Raw genomic sequence first — 23,461 nt, forward strand, 5'->3', positions numbered from 1 at the left:
GTCACACTATATAAGACAGCCATTTTCCTGTCACTAATACACGGACCGCGGCAGCACACAGACTAGCGGTGGAGATTCTTCTAAAACAGCCAGGTAAGCTGAAATAATCCTAGAATGGGGGAGCTTCCGACCTGCTAAAACAGAGGAAGCTTAAGATAGCTCAAACATCATATCCTTTTTTGCAGAGTCATCCTGCGCATTCCAACTAGGAATCCTGACAACTGCCTTATCCGGGTACTGACCTCTGGATTCCACTGGGAGTCATGCCTAAGTGGTAAGATATTTGTGATTTCCAATACTTACCTACTAGGGGTTAGCACATTTCTGAATACTACCAACTAGGGGTTAGCACATTATTGTATAATGGTGTTTAAACATGCTGCATTTAGTTTCACGTCAATTATCTCCAGAGGTTAGTTATCTAATGTGAGCTCTAATAATGATAAGCATTTTATTCATAGACAGGGTTTCCCTGCTTTAACATCTTATTTTTTAACCAATTTCTTGGATTTTAGGTTCCCCATACTCCTCAATAGGAGATCAAGCCAATAGAAGGCCATTGAACACACTTCACATCTTATACATTGAACATCCAGGTGATTATGGTTAATCAAAACATGACAGATTTATTAAAATCGAAAATATGTTAAAAGAGTATTACATTAAAATATTGTACTATATTTCATAGGTTGAAAGAACAGACACGAAAAACAAGGGTGATCAACTCCTGAAGAAGGGGATCTTTGTTTCCCCGAAACGCGTAGAGTAGTTTGTAGCAAGAAAAAGTGTCAAAATTAAGGAAGTATTATATACTTGTGACTACGACATGTGAATTTGTAACATTGTTAGGAATTGATGGTTATTCAATCAAGTCTTGTATGACCCAATAATATAAGATTGGAAGCAATAAGAGCGATAATATAATATATATTCTTACAAAAATTGAGTCATCTTTCTTTTGTATAGAAAGTGTTTTATGAATTATATTTAAAAATTATAGGTTGAAAACACTTAAACTGTGAACATTTTTGAATGTTTTATACAATAACACTTGGGTGTGCAGGAGACGGGAGAGTTCCACAGATTTGTGGACGACTGCTGTTACAAAGATCCACAAGAGGAGGGGACTTGGTGCCCCCCTGCTTGTTGATGTAAAACATGGATACCACATTGTCAGTGCGGACACGGACCACTTTGTTGGCAATGACCGGTCTGAACGCCTTGAGCGCCAGGAAGATCGCCAGATGCTCCAGATGATTTATATGAAGGAGCTTGTCTCGGGGTGACCAGAGGTCGGAGACTTGAAGAAGGTCCAAACTCGCACCCCAACCCAGAAGGGAAGAGTCTGTCGTGATTGTCATCATCAGAGCGGGTTCCTGAAAACTCGCGCCCACCGACAGGTTGCTGAGAGACGACCACCACTCCAGGTCCGCTCTCATGAAAGCTGGAATCGATATCATCTTGGAGTCCAAATCCACAGCCTGACGCCAAGAACTCCGAAGAGCCATCTGCGTCCGTCTCATTTTGAGCCGAGCAAGAGGAAGAGCCAATACGCATGAGGCCATGAGGCCTAGAAGCCTCTGGAACCACCAGGCCGACATACTCATGCGCAAACATCTGACACGTGGCCAACAGATCCGCCATTCTGTCCCCGGTCAGGTATACTCTGCAGTCGATCGTGTTTCAACGAAAACCCAGGAAAGTCAGGTCCCGAGAGACCGTCATGGAAGATTTCCGCCAGTTCACCGACGGCCCAAGGTGGAACAGGAGCTGGAGGAGAGACTGAAGGTTGCTTGAGGCTTTCAGCGGGCAAGGACTGCGCAGCAGCCAATCGTCCAAATAAGGATACACATAGATACCCTGGAGCCAAAGATAAGCTGCGATAACCGACATCCTCTTCATAAAGACACGCGGTGCTGAGCTGAGGCCAAACGGGGAGCCCTCGGAACTGAAAGTGCACCTCCCCCATGGAAAACCCTAGGTATCTCCGGTGTGGATTCCAGATCAGAATATGCATATGCATATGTAAAGAGGACTTTATTTGACAAGGCGTGATCATCTTGATTTTCTCTTGAAGATTGAACTGGGAAAGATCTAGGATGGTGCGCAGGCCAGCCTGGTTGGGTTTGGGCACTGTAAACAGCCGGGAGTAGAAGCCCTCCCCTTGCTCCCCTAAGGGAATGGGTTCCACCGAATTTCTGAATTTCGGCTCTGAGGGAGGGCGACCCTGACTGCTGGAAGAGAGGATTGATGGGTGGGGTAGGGGAAAGGGTTAAGCGGAAGCCCGCCCGAACTATACTGACAAGACCCACTGGTCCTCGGTGATGGTCTGCCACGCCTCCCAATGAGACACAATGCGTCCTCCCACGGGGTCTTGTGCGAGCGCAGCAAAACTTCATTTAGCTGGTTTCTCGGTGGCAGCGCCACCTGAACCTGAGGAGGAGGCTGAGGAGCGGGAGAAAAACCGACTCCGTTGCTGCCTTCGGCAGGAATTTCCCAAAGGAGTGTCAACCCTGCGGGACTTTCGATCTAGAAAACCCCTGAAACCAGAGGAAGGCCGAGGCTGCGACAACGTTCTCAGAGCCCTGAAAGGTGGTATTACCAGGACAGACAAGGACTTGGCGGTCTGCGTGGTGTCCTTAGTTTTGGTCAGTTCCACGTCTGTTGTGGAATGGAAAAGCTCCTTGCCATCAAAGGGCAGATCCAAAACCTTATCCTGCACCTCCTTAAGAGAACTTAGTAGCGTGTAGCCAAGCCTGACGAGAGGTGTCCAAGCCGAGCATAAGGCCCCGGGCCGAGGTGTCAACATGATGCGCCGCTGCCTACAGCAAATCCTGCGCCAGGACCCTGGCATCTGACAATCCCGCTTTGAAATCATCTAGCTTTTCAGTAGGAATAAACTCCTCAAACTCTGACAGACCTTTCCACATTTTCATATTCGCCCCCGCTAACACCAGTTCTGCATTTGCTTGACGCAACTGCAGGGCTGAATTAGCTAAAATCTTCCTCCCTAGGGAATTAAGAAGCTTGTCCTCTTTGGCCAGAACCTGTGTAGCCGTCATAGAAGACGTTGCCGCAGGTATGGACGGTAAAGTGGCCGCAGCCACTACCGTGGAGGAGGGGGCGGACACGACTCTAAAGCCACCTCTTCCGAAGAATGGAGTCTGTAGTGCATGTCAATTTTCTTGTTGACTAACAGTCCAGAGTGTGGTTTCTCCCAGACTTTACGGACCTCGGCCAAAACGTCCTTTTGCAAGAACAAGCCGGTATTCTGCGAAGGAGACAAGGTGAACGCCCCCGAAAGCACACCCTCCTGCAGAGCGGGTGCTTCGGGTACTGGAACATCTAACAGACACATCATGTCCAGCACCCGGTTGTGTAAGGCTCTGACAGAGCAGGGCTGGTCTTCACTCTCCTGATCGCCCTGTGCGTCATCCGACAGGTCCGGATCAGGCTGAGTCGGATCAGGCACCACAATAGACTGGTCCACTGGGGACAATGGAGGGAGGGGGGGGGGAGAGTCGGGGGAGGCCCAGCCAGTAAAGGCGGCCCCAGCGGAATCACAGGAGCCGCAGCTGGGACCGTCGGCGCAGGTGGGCAAATCTCCCTAAAAAAGCCTCAAAAGTACTCCTTCATGGGGTCGGAATGCATAAGTCTTTGAAACTTGACTGTTGGTCACCTTAGCCTCCAATCGAGGCACCTCGGACCCAAGCCCGGTAGAAGCCCCCTCACAACGGGCCTCGAACTTTCGTTCGTTATCAACAGCCTAAACAGAGGCCTCGGGGCGATCCCCAGTGTTTTTACGGGAACCTCCAGCCAAGGAGACCTTGAAGCAAGCTCCGGTACCCGCCGCCACAGTAGAACTGGGCTTACAAACAGCCACCACAGGAGGGGCCTCGGATAGTACTCCGGTGTCGATAGGCCCCTGACAGAGGACCTCGGGGAAAACTCTGGTACACTTTTTAGGCCTAGAAGCCACCTCAGGACAAGCCCCGGTAATAGAGCTTGTGTTGCTCCTCCCGGACCGGGAAGACCCTGGAAAGGAGTCCCCCGGCCGGGGTGCTCTAAAAAGTAAAGAACTCACCAGGCGTTTCTTCTTTTCCTCGATGAACGTAAGAAAATGCAATGGGGGAGAGCGCTGAAGACATCCTCCCACCGCTCCAAACGACGTTGAAGTGCCCGGACCGAAAGGGATTTGCAGTAAAAACAGGAGTCCCACCAGTGATCCGGACCCAAACACTCTAAACAGAGAGGATGGGGATCCGCCCTAGCGAAGCATTCCTGACAAGAAGAACAAGTAGGAAAGTCTAACTGAAACAGCATAGACAGACTACTACATGACCGCTAAGCCAGAGCAAGAGAGGAGAACACTGGACGGAAGATTTTCCGAAGATGCAAGTGCGTCCAGTCCCGATCGTGCGGAGAAAAGGACTGACGGGCAATACGCTGGGCGGAGCGAAGAAGGGCGGGGTTACGGCCGCGTGCGGTACCCCGCGTAAAAAGAGAGGAAGGACACATTTTTGAAAAATGTGATGCGTGCCCCGGTCCCGTCCCACAGGATGGAGGAATGTCCCATAAGTATGGAGGAAAGGGGACGGGACATAGGAGTAGACAAATTAACAATGAATACATAAATAAAATGTTCAGTCATCCAAATGGGAACAAAGCCACAGTGGCATTCCAGTCAATCAGTGCTTGGCTTACCAGATTTATAAAGTGCGTTTTTATTTTGTTTTTTGTTTTTAAAGAAATCTTTGCTTTACACAGTGCGTTTTCCATGATGGGTTATTTCTTGGAAAGCAGGGTTAGAAATTCAGGTTTGATGAGCAGGAGCCAAAATCTGCTCCTGGATATTAGGTATCCCTCAGCAAGTGCAAGCTACCATTGGGGAACCAGGAGGGAGTACACAGTGCAATACAAATCTAACTTCCACATGAGATTTACACTTTAACATTTTGGCCATTACGTATCATTCATTGTTTAAAGGTGTCCTAGATTTGTCCCAATCATTTCTCTTTATTATTATTCTCCAATACTTAAGGTTAAAGTCACACATGCATGTATAAGGAACCTGTTGGCTTGGGAAGCCATACGTAGCGGGTTGCTCCTGGTAGTTGCTGGTTTCAAGCCAAGGAGGCTCTCTTGGGGTAAAAGCAGCAGATAAATAGATGCTGGCAATTTCGAACCCTGGAAAGTCATCAGCTTATCCTACATGTAAATGACCTAATTCATGAACAATGGAACATCTCATTATTGCTCGTAGTTCTGCTGGAAAACAACTGGTCAGAGATGGTGTAGGATTAGAGGACAGTGACTCTTGTCCCACACGTGTCTGGTGTCCTTAGACTCAGAAAGCAACTTCACAACTCACTAACATTAACTTGGGTTCTCAAGTGGATTACTGATCACCAAAGTAGAATAGGGGCATCGCCATTGGTGTTCTTTAGGTCACCTCTTACTTTGCTAATCACATCTTCCCCATCACTAGATTTTGCACCCTCAACCTCTGTTGCCCCTACTTCCTTTTACAACATCAGCACCCTACACATTTTGAACCATTTGTCTGTCAGCGTAGCCTCTTTTTAATCTAACCACACTCCACTGTTCCTCTCCTTTCCGTTCTACTCATACAAGTCCAGCTGACATTAGATACTTGAGGCCTTCTCAAAATGGAGCACCTAGAGCTCAACATGCACTTTGAGGTTTGATGTTCTGGGCACGATTCACCAGCAAGAGTGTCAAATTCAACATCAAGAGCTTGTATGTTGATGTGCTTAAGACTGTCCATGGGAAAAACGTGGAGGGTCTTTGGGTGAGGTGCTGCGTCAGTTGTAGATACTTTGGGAGTAACATTAATTTGCACTTTAGCTCTCTTTTGTGGTGGAAAGCAATAGCCATTGTCTTAGGGTCTATGGCTAGATGTGGATCACCAAAGGGCTGCAGTCCACCCTTACCCTGGGTTAGAGAATATGCCCGTATAGTCGATAGAAAGAACACGCGGCACTCCTAAGCCAGAGCCAGGTCACAGGTACTGGGAAAGAGGCAGTTAATCTTGCAAGTAGGCGCAGGAGACTTTGATGCCGACCTAAAATCTTCGAAAACTGTACCTCCCCTACAGAAGGACAACAGATGAAAGCCCAGATAACATTACAGGTAAAGACCAAGACAACGTAGAAGACATCCAAAGAAACTGATTAGGTACCTCAAAAAGACCTTGCTGATACAACTGCAGGTTTCCAAGTACCAAAAAGTATCAAGGGTCCAGAACGTGGCTGTATGCATAAAGACCTGCCTGCAGGTAGTTGTGAAGGCACTTTTTCCTACAACTCTCCTCCTTGTATACAAGATAACAAAGCCCACTACATCCGCCGAACTCTGGCAGGAGCCAGACTGCAGAAACTCAAGTAAAGAGTACTGGAAGTCAAGCATGCATAAGGCCACTATCAGTGTCAGCTGATACATCTGATTCTGGATATTGCAGAAAGCCTTTAATGTAGCCTGGCCAGGATACAGTCCCCAACCTCTTGCCTGCCTTCCTACTAAATGTGAGAATCCCCAGCACAGCCCCATAATGTTGGAAGTGTGTTCTACCCAGGGGAATGTAAGGGCGTACCTAACACTTTCTACAGGGAATTGGTCCTTTTTTTAGTCAAAAGTGAAAGTGTTTGCTTGGCATAAAATGGGTCAGTATAGGAGCACACATTTTGTACCTGGATAAGGAGGAAAACTAGGTTTCAATTTCCAAGTATGCAACAATTACCTCATTACACTTTTCCTAAAAGCCATGGGTGCCCATTCATACCAATCACTATATGTAGGACGACTGTGTCTAAAAGAGCACATGTACAGTGTGTGCTCATCTTCCTTGCCCATTTTTATTCATTCATTTATTGTGCATTTGTAAGGTGCTTATACATCAAGTAAATTGTGTTTCAAAGCACCCACAGGGCAACAGGGCTGGAACATGGGAATGAAAATCAGATAAAACAATCAAAGATAGAGGCAGACATACTAGGCCTTGTGAGCATTCAGAATGTGCAATTGCAGAGAGACCGAGAGAGAGAGAGAGAGAGAGAGAGAGAGAGAGAGAGAAAGAGAGGAGAGTGGCGGTAAGTGCTAGGTATACCAGGAGAGAAGTGCTAGAGATTTGAGCAGCTGTAAGTGCATGGGCGAATAGGCGGCTGCCAATAAATAAGTGTGCAGGCTTGTGGTGTTGTAGGGCACAAGTGCTGGGAGCGGGCAGAGGCTGAAGGCAATTGGGTGAGGGAGGCCAGGGTACAGGAGGACACATCGGGGCCCTGGTTACCAATCTCAGCAATTGTGTGTTTGAGCAGAGGAGAGAGGAAGGGAAGGAAGAGGTGAAAAGGAAAGTCTTGAAGAGCCTCCGGGATTTGAGGAGATCTGGCTCAAGGCGAAGAGGAAGGGGGAAGCTGCTCCATAGTAAGGACCCTGCTGAGGAAAGAGATTGGCCACCAGCTCTCTGTTTAGTAAAGCGCTTGGCAAACAGAGTTGGTGCCGGAGGAACATAAAGATCTGGAGCAACAGTATTTAGTGAGAGCAAGTTGTAGATAGCGTGGTCCCCAGACAGCCTTATGGATGCTGCAGAGGGATTTGAACTTGATCCTTGCAGCAACTGGGAGCCAGTGGAGAGTTTTTAGCGCTGGAGAGATGCGGCCCCTTGAGGCCAAGGATAAGTCTTGCAGCCATATTCTGGATTAGCTGGGGTGGGGGGTCGTAGAGAAGAAGAGGGTAGATTGAGGAAAAGGCTACTGCAATAGTCTAGCCTAGAGAGAAGCAGAGCTCAGAGACATTGAGCTTCTGGGTGAAAGTGAGTAAATGGAGTATTCCTTTGAGGAGGTAGAGTTGAAAGTGGGCCTTCTTGGCAAGGTCCTGAATGTGAGGAAGGAAGGAAAGACGAGTTGAAGATGGCCCCAAGGTTTCTGGCTTCAGATGAAGGAGAAGGGGAGAGCGCATAGATGAAGGCCAGAGTGAGAGGAAGAAAGAGGCAGCAGGAGTCCCAATAGGAAGGATCGATCTCAGTCTTACTGGTATTGAGGCAGAGACCACTGGAAGTGCACCCTGTCTGGATGGCAGATAGGCAGTCAGGAATGATGGAAGAAGTAAGGAGAGGGTCAGAGGGAAGTTAGAATAAGAGTTGTGCGTCATCTGCATAAAACACTGGAAATTGGGGGAGAAGGTGGCAATGAGGTGTGCAAATGAAGCAAGCTAGGTGTTAAAGAGCCAGGGAGAGAGGTTGCAGCCCTGGGGGACACCGCAAGTGGAAATAGCAGTGGGGGAGGAGAAAGAGCCCAGAATAACCTGGGACGAACTGTCACTGAGGAAGGAGGTCAGCCAGTCTAGTGCCCGCTCCGAGATACCCAGGCTATAATGGAGCCGTTTTATGAGGATGGAGTATTGACTGTATCAAAAGCAGAGGAGAGATCAAGTAGAATGAGAACAGCTGGAGAGTTGGAATCAAGAGATGCGAGCAGTTTCCCACAGGTGTTCAGAAGAGCAGTTTCCATGCCTCTTGATGCTCGGAATCCAGATTGATGATTGTGGAGGCAACCCACAAGTTAAACACAGATACAGCAAACTTGGTTTAAATAACAGATCCAGTTTACAGGACTCGCCCCAAATAAAAGGTCAGCCAGTTTTCTGATACAGAAGAAAAAGCTTCATACAGAGACCTACAACTCAGGAAACAAATCTTCCTGAGGAGCAACAAACACTTGCGCAAGGAATGACAACAAAAGATGTTGGAAAAAAAACACAGAAAAGGACATCAATGAACCATTTGAAAAAATATAAATGAATGGCCAGTGTTACAATCTGTGAGATAAATCAAAACTAAAGTGAATTGGTTGGTGTTCTACAGTTTGGCAGTCCTTGTTCGTATGAGCAGCAAGGTTGAGGGTAGTGCCCACTTGGCAATGTTATATGGTTATATACACAGGTTTGCTGCTACTGAAATGCTGAAAAAGTGAACATTTACAATAAAAATATTTATTTCAGGATTGTTACCAGCTGCAGGGAAGGTTTCTAAATTATCAAAATCATATAAATCTGGGGAGTTCGCTCTGCTGAAGAAACATGTTCTTGTGGTAGAAAAACACAGATGATAAAGACAACAAAAGAAAACCTGGAGCACATGTTTGCCTTTTCTAGAAACCATAATCATGCAGACACAATGCCACAAACTATATATATTTGTTTGACTTTACTATTTGACTAGTACCAATACTGTTTGCATTCAAGATTCAAAAGAATGTTCTTACAAAGTTGACATGAAAAACCCTAAAGTATTAATTTGTCTTACCTTTGCAAGTCTTGCTCTCTTTATTAAATCATTCAGTTTCCGTAAGGCAGCATTCCGTGGAAGCCCTTGAATATCTCGGAAAAGGTCTTGAGCTTCCATTTCGAAAAGCTTTCGATTCTCTGTGATCTGAAGGGGTTTGGACCAGAAGGAGCCAATGTAGACCCGAACCACCTCTGGAGTATTGATCACTTTACCAAGGGACCACATGAGTGCACCATACACTCTCATCAACTGCTGAGTGTCCACCTGGTCGGCCTTATTGAGCACAACTCTGATTTTATCATCCTGGCCTCGGAATGCTTTGATAGCTTCCGAAAACTCATCCGATATATCCAACTTGTGTGCATCAAAGAGTAGGATGATCCGATCGACCCTCTCAGCAAACCACTGCAACACCTGACAGAAGTCATAGCCTAATAACAAACCAAAAAACAATCATTAATTGGAAAGGGTGAAAAGGACTGGTGCAAATCACACAACAAGCTGGTGAATGGTTTAAAAATGACCCAAGATTTAGGTCAGATGTATGATCAAACGACTATCAGATGATAATGAGAAAATCTAACTTGAAGCAATGCGGTTAGATACAACCTACCATGGGATCCCTAATCCATAAACTAAGAGTTCAATTGAGATTACTTGAGAGCCATTCAAAATCTTTTTCAAAACTCAAGATGTGAGAAAGGTAGTTTTTTTGCAATACAAGATCTACCAGGTTAAATTTCATCCATGTACCCTGTAAAGTGGATGGGGCAGGGAGGGTCTCGAATACTACATATTAAAGAAGCTGCACTGACACCTAAATCAGTCCACAAGATTTGGGCCAGTGGTTCAGCGAGCTCAGGTTTTAGGCTTTTGGAGCACCCTTGGTTAGTCTTGGTAAATTCTTGTATTATTTTCATTTATTTTATTTTATTTATTTATATAGCGCTAAAGCCCGCAGGCATCAGAGCGCATTCCAAAAAGACAGGACAGTGATTACAAAAACGGGACAAGAATAGACACACAGAAGATCGTATCATGGGGAGCTGAGAGAGGTTGCTAGTCCAGTTTATTTAAAGAGTAGGGTCTTTAACTTCTTTCTGAAGAGTATGTAGTTGGTTTCTAATTTCAAGGATACGGGCAGTTCATTCCATTTATGGATGCTTCTGTTTGGGAAGGCCTTGCCCAGGCCGTTTTGCTTTTTAGCTGGGGTTGTCTGGAGAAGACCTTTGTTGGAGGATCTTAAATTTCTAGATGGTTCATGCCACTTGAAGTGTTTTTTCAAGTATGCTGGGGCTTTGCCATACAAGCATCGGTGGACCATTGTGAGGGATTTAAAAGTGATTCTCTCCTCCATGGCCAGCCAGTGTAGATCTTTCCTATCGCCTGTGATGTGTTCCCTCCTTGGCCTACCCGTGATTGTCCTAACGGCATTATTCTGAATTACCTGGCATTGCTTCAGGCATTTCATATTAGCTCCCAGAAGCAAGGAGTTGCCGTAGTCCAGTCTTGACAGTATAGTTGCTCTGGCTATGGTAATGCTGTTTTTTTGGTTGAGCAAGGGTCTAATTTTTCTCAGAAGTTTTTGGTGGTATTGACAGTTCCTTTTTAAATATGCTGTATGGGCATTTGCTCCTAGTGAGATCTAGTAAGGCTGATTCGGTGCTGTGGCCTGTCCTAAAGCCCGACTGTTGGGGGTGCAGCAGGTTGTCTCGTCTACATAGTTCTGGAGCTGTTCAGTGGCTACTTTATTTAATATTTTCAACAGGAAGTTGCAATTTGTAATAGGTCTTAGATTTGCAGGGTCTTGTTGGTCTAGTTCAGGTTTCTTTGGCAATGGGGTAACCGTGACTGTTTTAATTATAGTAGGTACAGATTGATCCTGGAAAGATGAGTTTACCATTTTTCTAAGGAAGGGAGCAAAAATGTCTGGGTTTTCTAATATTAGTTTAGGTGACAGTACATTTTCTGAGCATGTAGTGCTTCTGATGTTAGAGAGCGTTTTCTTCATCTCTTCGATTGTTATAGGTCTAAACTGAAATTTAGTAGTTTCAGTTTCGGCCTTGCTTTCATTAAGTTTGTCTTGGGTCGGTGGGCTGTAACTCTGGCAATTAAGGATATTCTCTCTGGCCTTAACGATTTTGTTTTGGAAGGCCGTTTGAACCTTCTCACAATCTAATTCTGTCGGCTGAAAGGGTGGGGTGAGTGCCTTAGGTTTATCAATGGATTTGAGAATTTGGAAGAGTTTGCCAGTGGAGTTGGAGACGGTGTCAATAAGTTCATTGTAGTGATTTTTCTTAAGGTCTATGATTTTTGTCTTGTATCTGTGATCAGCATTCTTCCATTTCATTTTATTTGTTTCTGTTGGTTCATTTAACAATTTCCTTTCTAGGTTCCGTTTTTCTTTTTTGAGTTCAATAGCTTCGTTGTTGAACCATTTTTGGTGATTTATATTTGACCTGACCTGTTTATTTTTCAATGGGGCTTGGCGGTCGAGTAATTCTTTCATGCCTCGATTATATATCGATATATTTTTGCATGAATCATCATCTTTAATTTCAGTCATGATTTTGTCCATTTCTTCTGCTAGCAATGTACTGGTGATTTTTTTCAGATTCCTGTCGAGTACTATGTTGGGTGAGTTGTCTATTTTCACAGTTTTTTGTTTTAGAGTGAGGAGGATTTCGATTTTATAGTGGTCTGTCCATATACATGGGTAGGTTCCTAGCAGTGCCACTTCTGCATTATTTTTGATTATCCAATCAAGCTGATTCCCAGTGGTAGAGGTGGGACCATTGTTGATTCCAGTAAAGGCACAATTAACTAGGTCTTCCTCTCGGGCAATGGCCTGTGGGGCCTTGTGATTGCCCCTCCATCTATTAATGTCCCCCAGGAGTATAGTCTCCGTATTGGTGGATTTGAGATTATTAAGGATGGTGATTAGTTCGTCATTGAATTCTGATAATAGGGACGGTGGTCTGTAGATGACTATTATGTTTGTGCAGTTATTGTATTAGACATTCACCTCAGAAATTCCTGCATTTAGGTCAAAGTCATCTTCAGCTAGTCAGATGTTGGCAGTCTAAACACCATGGAATGCCCACAGTGGTGTGTTATCCAAAGTAAACTTCCCACTGCATGAAGGAGTCCTTCCTTAACAGGCAGGGCTGACTGGGGAGAACCAATCATAGTCAGTGTGAAATTAAGGAATGTTGCTTAGTTTCACTTGCAGTTCTCCATCATGGGTATTGTTATATTGTTATAATATTCATCATAATAAATTCCTTCAGATAAATCCATCAAACAGGGGCACATTAAAATACAGCAACGTTAATACAATGAGGGTACTATTAAAACACTCATAAAAATACCTAAAACATCATAAACATATACAGATGTCTTAAATAAAAAAAACACCTCTTCTAAAGAAAAACAAAAAAGCAGAAGGAAAAAAGAAAAATAGTGTAATGATCCCATCGCAGTCCTTTCAGCTTAGTGTCTCTAGCAATGTTTTTCTTGCTTGCCAGGTCCTCTGTAAATAGTTAAGAGCTCCCCAGGCTAAAACACATTGCTCTACCTGAAGCAAAAACATTAACGCAGGTCTACACTGAGTGAATTTCCATTGTTTCTAAATAAGTAACAGTGTCTGTTTTCTAACGTCCCTGAGACAATAGCACAAAATTAAGTAAGTCCTCTCTAGGCGATGCACAACATGGGCATTCTGAGTCTTGAAGATAACCCTTCCAATTTGCTGTATTTGCACGCAATAGTAACAAGTCAAAGCGTGCTCTAGTCACAATCCAGCAATCAGCTGGAGCATCATTATTCATTAGGCATGGTTGTACAGAGCCAATTTTCATGATGGTAGCATGTTTTGATTTGAAGTCGAGGACAACCCTTCTAATACACGTCTTTCCTTAACAAATGTGCAGAAATTCATTTTATATACAGTGATCACCTGGCGGATGAGTAGGTCTGAAGAGGCTGGGGGCATTTATCTAAGTTGTACAGTCAAATATATGCTTCAGCCACAGTATCTTAAGCCAACCAGAACTACACAACAGGACTTTAACTATATTGTGTGTCACCGTTGCTCTCGGGTTTGACCATATTCTTAGCCAATGTTTTAAAGGGGCCCGTACCAATCGTCTTCCAGATGTTTTGCACCGAGTTCGGCATGAACTGCATTGTTTGGTGCTGAGCTCGGTAAGCCCAGTAGCTTTTCAAAGAATTTATTTTCTATGGTCTGCAATACAGCGAAACTTTCATGCCCCCACAGTGAAGCCCAGCAGTTGGTGGTTGCCTTAGTTTGTGCATTATACGCCTTCAGGATCGTTCCTAGTGGTTTCCCATTGCACATTTGCATGTAACAAGAAACCCCTCCCATTGCCTGAGACATTTAAATCTTCTGTCCCAGTATATGGAATGTTCCTGGCAGTTTTCTTCAAAACGTATCCCTAGGTAATCAGACTCATACACCCTAGGAATCAAACAGCCCTTGCTATACATAACATGCATTTTATTTTTTTTCTTTCCTCTCCCTGTCCTGCAGGGCCATAACCGCCGATTTTGATGTTTTTAAAAAGAAAATATTGAATGATTGGTGGCTTTATTTAAACATTTATCATATATCAAACGTTTCCATTTAAGAAAAAGAAAAGACTTGGGGATGAGGTCAGAGGATCTAAAAGATATTTGTCCAAGTGGATCAGTTGGACAAATACCTCCTTTAAGAAGTTCAGCAAAGAAATCATTGCCGCAAGGTTCTCCCCTCTCAAAAGGAAGGACCACATTTCCTTCACTTCCAATGTATTGTACATCAATTAATTTGGTCATATCTCCGGTTGTTAAGTCAGTCAGACTATGGCAGAGTAATGTGAAATGCTTTAGTGACTGTGTTTTCTATTTCCTGGCAGAATCTACAACCCTCCGTCTCAGATTTCCCATAGATTTTCAGTAATTGATTTGTATGGTATACATCAAATCTGAAACTAAGTAATTGGTTTCTGGACTAGCCATTGGGGGCGTTGGTGAGACATTTACTTAGAGATCCCCATGGTTTGGTTTCTTCTCTTAGAATATCTATGAGACGATGTGAGTTTCTTTCCTCTTGGGTTCTGATCCAATCGTCTCGCCAGAGTTTTATTTTGACCTTTTCTGGAAAGTTGATCAATTTGTCCAGATCAGACTGCAGATTTTCTAAACCACTGTAATAGCAATTAAGCCACTGCTTCATAAGGGCATTGTCTGTTCTGTAGTGCTTGTTTTTCAAGATTTCGTATGGCACTGCCGGTGAAGGCATTGTAATTTTCCGGAAAAAGTGCCAGCGATTTCTATGTCACTCATGCTTATAATGAAACAAGACCTAGTTCAGATCTAATCGAGGGAGTAGAAACTAAGCTCGATAGCTTCAGGGTCTTTCTCCAGGATGCTCCTTCCAGGGTAGACCGCATTTTCCATGAATTAAGGAGAAATGCCTCTGCTCCAAAAGTTAATGAAGGAGCTGCCTTTAGATTGTAAAACGCCAATACCGGCAAGATTGAGAACTTGACGAACATTTTGTGGATCCTTCTTCCTTGGCCAGCCAAGATTTTGAGCCTAGATTTCAGATACAGTTGCCATGGTTGGTCACACATGCTGTTATTTACCAGGGTCCCCATGTAGGTAATCTGGGGAGTCACTCTCGGCCGTTCGTCTTCCACATACCAGTTGAATGATGGTCCTGCCTTGCCTACTCGTGGGCCCGTCATAATACTAGTCTTAGTTGAATTCATCGAGAGTCCATTTTGTTTCAGATAATTATTAAGGGCAGCTAGAGACCTCTGTAAGCCTATAGGAGTTTTGTCCACTACCACAATGTCGTCTGCATAAAGTAGCCTTGACAGTTTCTCTCCCGATGGATGGGGGAAATGATTTTACTGTGTTTAAGTTTTGACCAGAGTCAAAGAGACTGAATAGAGTCGTCGCAAGTGAGCAGCCCTGTTTTAAGCCCCTGAAAGTGGGGATCGGATTAGTCAGGATTCTCCCAGCATGCAATCGAACTTGCATGGTGGTGTATTTGTAGAATGCTGTCAAAGGCTTTGCTCAGGTCGACAAAGACTAGGTATATCTTTGTTTTGCTATTATGTGCCTTTCCGTTAAGTAAATTAAGAAGAAAAATATTTAATTCCATGCCAGTCCCCTTCAAGAAACCCTTTTGCCGTGGGTCAAATATCTTTGTACACTGTACCCATAATTGCAACTGTTTTAGGAGGAAGGCGGAAAACAGTTTGCCCAGTTCATCAAGCAAGGCTATGGGACGGTAATAGGTCGGATCCATCCTATTGCCTTTTTGAAATATCAGAACAATGATAGCATTTTTCTATGATGCTGGGTGTCGTCTCGTTCTGAAGATTTGGTGGAAAAGATCCAAGATAAAAGGAATCCAGAGTTATGGGGATTGTTTTATCATGTTATTTGTAATCCCACCTGGTCCCGGAGCTCTAGAATAGTTGACTTTTTTAATGAGTATCTCCAAGTCCAGATAGTCAAGGTGGAAGGGCCAGGCAGCACTATTTACTACAATCTCATGGTTGAGTATGTCTTCTTCGGCTTCAAATATTTTGCCATAAACCTCAGTCCAGGTTTCTGCAGGAACAGTGCTTGCTAAGGAGGCAGAACGCAAAGGGTCTGTCTCATTGAGTTGTTGCCACGTAGCTCTAGCATCTTTCTTAAGTATAGTCACCATCATGTGCATGTACTAAAGAGGCTTTTTCTCTCATCTAACAGTTTTTACTTCTGCTTTCTTTTTGTTGACAGTACAATGTTCAGGAACCGTGTGAGTAATATATTTTAGATCTTTAATTTTTTCTGTTCCTTTACTGCAGTGTTGAAAGTATGTCTATGGGTAGGTGCAATTGCCTTGTTCTTGTTAGGTATGATCATAATTTCTTGAAGAAAGGGGACGTAGTTTGAATCACACCCCCACTGCCATTCAAGGTGCTCAGCAAATCGGGCATTCAAGGAGAGGATATCACAATTTTTTTGCCTCAGGCGGTTATCACCTTGAGTGGTGTCAATGTCCATGAATAATTTTCTCTTCTGGAGTGAAATTTACCATCCCAGATGAGTTGCAAGAATGCATGGGCGCTTGTTGTCAGTAAATCACTTCAAAGCCAGCAACCTCTTGAATGATAACACTGGAGACAAATACATAGTCCAGTATGCTGGGTTTACCATTACAGGACCAGGACCACTTTGCTGGAATATCTCCCCGGGTTTGTCCAGTTAGCATATGCAGATCTTTATCATTCATAAGATCAAGCCACTTCTCTGCTGTAAGAGATCTGGGGAGGGATGGCCTAGGGCAGCTGTGTTGATGGTGTCAATTAAGTTTAAGCAGTGGAAATGTAGGTCCCAACCAATGATGACAAAGTGGGGATTATAGAACAGCGAAAGGCCATCAATAGAATCCAGAATCGTGGTCAAGAAAGCGTAGTAGTGATTATCTGAGGGTTCCAGCAGATTAGGGCAGTTTGCGCCTCCTCGCCATCTTCTTTCTATATAATAAGTACCACTGTCTGCAGAAAAGGGATAGGGTTAGAGACATCCAAGATGGTAAACCCAACTCCCAGCTTCACAAAGGTAGGCACACCTGCAGAAGGACGTCCTCTCAAGCCTTTATAGGCAGGATTGAGAAACGCTGCATAGCCATCGAGGATTGGTAGCGCGGTTAACCATGTTTCCTGTAGGCAAATAACGTCAAATGAACCAGAGAGGATCATTGGGTTTGAACACAAATGTGAAAAACCCCTGGCGTTCCAGAATGCTAGGAGCAATTGTAGATCTTGATGTTAATTCGAAGTCACAGGCGGAACGCTAGAACGCCCTAAGCCCTTCTGTTCTCTAAATTAACTTTGCCATGAATTTTCCGGGACAAAGAATGTACGCTTGGGGTAATCCTTTCTTGTGACCGTCTCCTTTGTACGGGCTGCATAGTCAGATTGATCATTAACAAAAGGTTTAGAATTTAGTAGAGCTTGTGGGATAGACGAGAAGGTACAGTACCTTTGGATTCTCTCTTTGTAGGAGGAGCAATCCGAGCCTGGACAGGGATACTGTGAAGCTCCAAACCGTGGGATGTAAGCTGTTCTTCACTAGAGATGTCTGTCAGGTCATATCCCATTGATTGATTGATATTTTATTTCTATCGCGCTCGTACACAAGTGTTTCAGAGCGCGACAAGGCAAAGGAGGGGAACAGGGGAGAACAAAACAGCGATCTTACTAGGCCCAGTGACATTGAGAACGCGCAAGTGCATGGTAGAGGGGGGAGGGGAAAAGTGCATGGAAGGGGGGAGAGGTGGAAAGTGCGAAAATTGGTAATAGAAGGTGGGCCACTTCAAGCAATGAGGTTTTCACCCTGTTTAATCTAAGATGGAAGATCACTATCATGGCATCCTTCCGTTGGGATCTCCACTATACTGATGTCATCAGAGTTTAGAAAACAGAGGAGAGGTAGTTGATGCATAAGGAGCATCACATTAACACAATTTAAAATAAATCCGTCATTCGTTGACCATAATCTGGCTAAGAGCAATCTACATGTACCATTTTTTGTTACAGGTCCTGTCGGAATACGTAGAGTGTTGAAATCTTGTAAATCGCCTGACTCCCCTTTTGTTGGTCCTTTCAACTCTACCCTTTCTCTTTTCTGATTCTGGAATCTCTTTGGTGCTGAAGATCTAGGGGGCAACTTCAGTTTGCTATTAAGAGTTGCTTTTTCACGTTTTTCCTCTAGGGTAAGTAAGGGGCTACGTGTTATTGTGGGCTTTGTGCTACTTCTCTGGTGGTTGAGCTGGAGACTTGCACCTCCTCTAAGCCTAGAGAAGTAGTCATTGAGGGGCCAGACTTTTTCTGCATCTTCAACGCATTCGGACGACAAGGGGACTGATCAAATGAAGCTGCCTCCTCATCAGCAAGGTCTTCTTCAATTAAATAGGTAGAAAGGTTGAAACAGTCCACGATGACTGATCAAATGGATAGGCCGTTTTTGGTATGCTGTCAGCATTTTCATCTTCGCGCTCAGCAGGAAGAGAGTTATTAGACATGTGTATTTTCTGAGAAATATTTTCCCCTTGAGATACAAAAGTGGATAGACGAGGAATCTGAATGATTCTTAGAAAGGCACGGCTATGATTCCTATTTCAATTTGAAAGTAGTGGAAGATTCTTTAGACTTTTTTGGTCTAATAGCTGCTTTAGGAGGCAAGCTGCAGTTTTTCCTTTTTTTCCTTGATCTGAAAGATCTGAAAGGACAATGCAACTTTCTCAGATTCTGTAGGGTGCAGCATCAAAGCATCAATCATACCGGATGGGTAGGTTGCAAGACAGTCCGCCAATATGTCTTGTCTGTGGTGTTCTTGAAGAGCAAGCTGGCAAAACTTTCATCTGTCTTGTTGGTTTCTCTTATAGTAAGCGAGGGCTGAAAGATCATAGGTAATGCAGCTTTAGAGCTCATACCAGGAGGTTGCTTTCCAGATAAGTTTCCATTCTTTTTGGGCAGAAGAATTTCTATGCAGTCCGTATTGTTTAAAGAAGAATCCACTTTGTTTTGAGTGGCCAGTACATGTTCTTTCTTGTTATGGACCAGAGATTTCAATTGGAGAAGTTCCAAGTTTAGGAGACATTTTTTGTCTACTCTTTCAAGATCCAAGGGGTCTTGCAACTTCTTCTGGATGACGTTTAAGCATTCAGCTTCATGGTCCACCCTGGATTGCAGCAATGTCATGAATGATTCAATAAAGATGATTGAATGAATCATGGCCAGCAGGGTAGCCTGATCCTTCACATTCTCATTCATAGTTTCATGACGTTTCGACTGTTGAAAAGGATATCCAAAGGTTGAGATGAGGTATTATCAGGGACTTCTGCTGTTGAGGAAGGGAGTCGCATAACAGGAGTGAAAGGTTCCTTTTGGATGTTAGGCAAAGGCTGAGGAGGGTTTGCCTTCCCTTCCAAATGAAATTGGTTGTGGGGGCTGGCAGATGCCCCAAGATGGTCTCTCTTGATCGGGATAGATTCAATAATACAGATGTCTCTTCTTTGTTCCTTAGTGTGCTGCCCCAAGAAAGCCATAGTTATAAGACGAGGGCTTCCTCAACGAAGCATCAGGACGAGGCTGTGAAGGGAGTATGATGTCGAATGACGGTTCACAGAGCCCTAAGGGTATTCCAGGGTCATTTTGGCTAGACTGGGGGAGCGGGGACCCAAAAGGAATTTGAAGCACACAAGATTCTCCTTGTAGGGCCGGGGAAGAAACGGCCATCTCCAGCACTTCGTCCATGAGGGCGGGAAGAGTTAGACCTTCTTTCCTGGCCTCATCTAGAGGTTACTTGGGTTGTGCCGTTAGGAGTCCTGAATTCTCACCCAGTAAGATTTCTGCATCGGTCAAATCAGCAGCACATTCCCGCTGGGGAAGGGAAACCCCGGAAGAGTACACTGCAGTGATAATGGGACTCAGTGGTACTTTGCTTATAGCTGTCCGCCGAACTGGCTATATTGTTGGAGAGGCGCGATTGGAGAGTGTTGCTAGATTCTTCTTTCCCTTCAATGCGTGCACCAGACCCCCGCATTCCACTCCTCCCTTAGAGTCTTGAAGCCAAGTCATGGCGTCCTTCATCATGGATGCAGAAGCTGGGGGTCGCCTGCTTGGCAGAGGGGACCCTGGGGAAACATGTATTTGTCATGTTGGGCTTGCGGGGATATGGAGGGGTGTTAACTCACCTTTGACTTGGTCGGCTCTCTAGTCCGCGGCGTCTGGTAAAATCTAAGTTTCTCCATATCCAAAGAGCACAAAGATCTTTAAGCCCAGTTTCTTAAGTAGCCCCAGTCACCAGGCCACCCAGGCAACACAAGCAACACTCCACTGCACTCTGCGTCGCTCCGCGACAGTGCTGGAGTTTTTATGTAGATGCTCCTCGTTGCAGGATGAAAGGGGAAGAAAGACTCAGCCAAAACAGAAAACAGCTGCAGGCTGACAGTCTTCCCAACACAAGCAAGACTCCACTGCACTCCGAGTCGCTCCGCGACAGTGCAGGAATTTTAATGTAGATGTGCCCCCTTGCAGGATGTAAAATCAAGAAAGACTCAGCCAAAACAGAGGCAGGCTGACAGAGTCTTACCAACGAAGCACAACTCCACTGTACTCCACGATTTTGATGTGTTGATTTTCAGATCTAAATTTACCATACAATCGGTGTAAACATTAATTAATTTCTGCAGTGCATTTGGGGTTCGGGCAATGATCACAGTGTCGTCTCCATAAGCTAGGAGGGGGAACATTATATTACCCAGCCGGTGGATATCTTCCTTGTAGTAAACAAATGCTTTGTTAAGTCAATTTATGTACAACGTGAATGAAAATGGGGCAAGTACACATCCTTGTCTAATTCCTGTGACCACATCAAAATAGGTGGTATATGGGGGCATGGCCCGAGCTCTTGTGGTGAGGCTGTGATTACACGGAGCTCCCACTGTGATCCTCTCCTGATCCTGACTGGAGGCAGCTAATGTGGCTCATTTTGCTATTCAGATGGACCTCACTGCACCCGACACTGGTGCCCAGCTGCTGGGCTTTGTCCTGACAAAAATGAGACCTGTTGGACCAGAGTAAATCTGTTTTAAAAATCACGCCTGAGCAATCCAAAATGGCCGCCGCAGCGGCTCTTTGAAACGTACGGAGTGCCGGTTTCGAGATTGTGCCTTGCTGGGGGCTGGCCTGCACTGTGATCATCCCTACAAGGATCTGCCTGGTGGAACCGGGGCCACTGGGAGGACCCTGCGGATTTCCTGTGTCTCCTGCCTGGGGCTGCAGAGTGTGCCGGCTGGGAGGGACGCTCTGCCCTCCCCTGAGGCTCTATGCAGGGTGATCCTCCACCCGCTGCGACGCTGCAGAAACTAGCATTTACCTTGGGAGAAGACAGCTGCCCTACAACGGCACAATCTGTAGCGCTGAGGCGCTGGACGGCCCGCCATAGCACTTACAGGACAAACAAATCTCTCAGATAGGTGCCCACGATCTCCTGGCTTCAGGTATTTTTACTTGTGAAGATCTGGTGCCTGGAGGCCTGCATCCTACATTGCTCCCTTTATAACAAGATGTGGGCCCTGGTCTCCTATCGCCTCCCCCTGGTGGCCAGACCACATGCTGGAGGACACATCAGATTGCTTGTGTTTTGCTGAGTGCTTTCACTCCCCCACCTGTTGTTAAACCCGGATAGTGTGTGGTTGCCGCAGGGTTTACAATTTGTGGACTCCCTCCCCATGAGAGCGCCAAAGCTACTGGCCCACTGCCTAGGTTCTGCATTGTGCTATCCCTGGTTGGAACTGTGCCCATTCTTTTACTGCACGTTGAGTCTGCCTAAAGAAGCCGGGCCACATTAGACACTTTTTGCACCTTGATACACCTCTTGCTGCCCCATCTGCCTTGTTTAGGAGCCCCGAGAGCCACTACCCCTTTTTTGGCTTGTGGTGGACACATCTTGTGCCGTGGTAGTAAAGGAAGTGCTGACCTGCCTTGTGTTTCGAGGGGCCATTTGTCTAATCCTCACTGCCTGGAGTGTCTTTGGCCACATGATGCGGCACATAAGCCTGCTTGCCCTGACTGTTTCCCTCCACAATGTCACCTACCAAAAATAAGGGCAAACCAACCATTATGTACTCATTTGCTGGCCAAAATATACAACACAGACCCCTCAGACCGTGGCCACCGCACAGGCGGAGTCAAACACTTCCGCAAAAAACCCTCATGAAGATCAGGTTCTTGCGGCAATTGCTGCTTTAAGATCCTCACTGGAGATAAAAATAGACAAGGTCAAAGTTGACGTTCAACTGCTCCGGCAAGATGTCAGACAACTAGCCGAGAGGGTCACAATGGCCTAACTGGGGCTGAAGGAAACCATGGACACCACTAAGGATCTAGTGACACGGGTTAAAGAACTGGAGAGAAGAAACACTGTCTTGGAACTACACGCAGCGGACGGAGAGGGCAGGTCCCGCAGGAACAATATACGTGTGCTTGATCTCCCTGAAGGGACGGAGGGCTTGGACCAGACCTCATAACGAGAATGTGCTACTACAGGAGATTGGGCCCAGTAAACTGTCACCTGGCTTTGCAGTTGAACAAGCCCACCGGTCACTACAAAAGAGTCCTCCGCCTGGATCCCACCCTAGGCCATTGCTAATATCCTACATTTCCGTGACAGAGAAGTGATCCTGAAATACTCTAGGGAAGGTGGTGAAATACGGAGGGATAGCTCTAAAATGGCTATTTATCCAGATTATACACCTGTGGTCCAAAGGGCCAGGAACTCGTATGTGCCGGTTAAGGCAAGACTCAGACAGTTGGGCCTCAAATATTTGTATTTGTATTTTGTTTATTTGTAAAACGCACCAAGCTCTGAGGCATCCGGGCACATTTCTTAGAGTTACACAGTTACATATTTACATTACAAGGTTGCATATATACATTACTTACAGATTGGAGGGCATTTTCAGTGGACATTGAACAAGAGCAAGAAGGATTAGACAAATGTACAGTTATAGACAGGTTCTGCCTGTGACGAACGGGCGCATCTAGGTTGGGTGAGCTAATGTTCTTGCGCTAGTAGCCAGGTTTTGAATTTGCTTCTAATGGAGTGGTAGGATGGTTCAGATCTGAGTGAGATGGGTAGTGTGGTCCACAGTTTAGCAGCGAGCACAGGGAAGCTGCAACTACCCGCTTTCTGTACTTAAACCTCAGGATCTTGAGGCAGTGTGCTTGTGCAGCTCTAACGGGTCAGTCAGAGATGTTGCATGAGAATAGATTGGCCAGGTAACTAGGTGCAAGATTTGTGAGGCATTTGTGCGTGTGACAATGATTTAAAGGCAATTCTTTGTTAAGGCTCTGTATGATTTCTGTGATATATTGGGCTCTGGGGATATTCAAGGCTGCCCTGATGGCATTGTTTTCTAGTACTTGTAACTTGTTTGTGTTCCGTCTGCTAGTCCCTAGATAGAGCGCATTACAGTAGTCGAGTTTCGACAGGACTAAAGCTCTGGCTATGGTGGTGCAATTGTTAGTGGTTAGAAAGGGTAGTGATTAGTTTGCACGTGTAAGCCGTTGAGGAGGTTATTGTGTTAGT

General features: G+C 45.2%; 1 protein-coding gene across 2 annotated transcripts in view; it reads right to left on the reverse strand.

Moving 5' to 3' along the window:
• EHD4 (EH domain containing 4) overlaps positions 1–23,461 on the reverse strand; it is a 265,684-nt gene that overhangs the window by 115,749 nt on the left and 126,474 nt on the right. For both annotated transcript variants that reach the window (XM_069638815.1, XM_069638814.1), the window contains exon 4: positions 9,320–9,732. In XM_069638815.1, coding sequence (XP_069494916.1) covers positions 9,320–9,732 — 413 coding nt within the window. The remainder of the gene's footprint in view (positions 1–9,319; positions 9,733–23,461) is intronic.

This window comes from Ambystoma mexicanum, chromosome 14 (genome assembly GCF_040938575.1).
Source record: "Ambystoma mexicanum isolate Mex_15411 chromosome 14, UKY_AmexF1_1, whole genome shotgun sequence".
Classification (NCBI taxonomy): Eukaryota; Metazoa; Chordata; class Amphibia; order Caudata; family Ambystomatidae; genus Ambystoma; species Ambystoma mexicanum.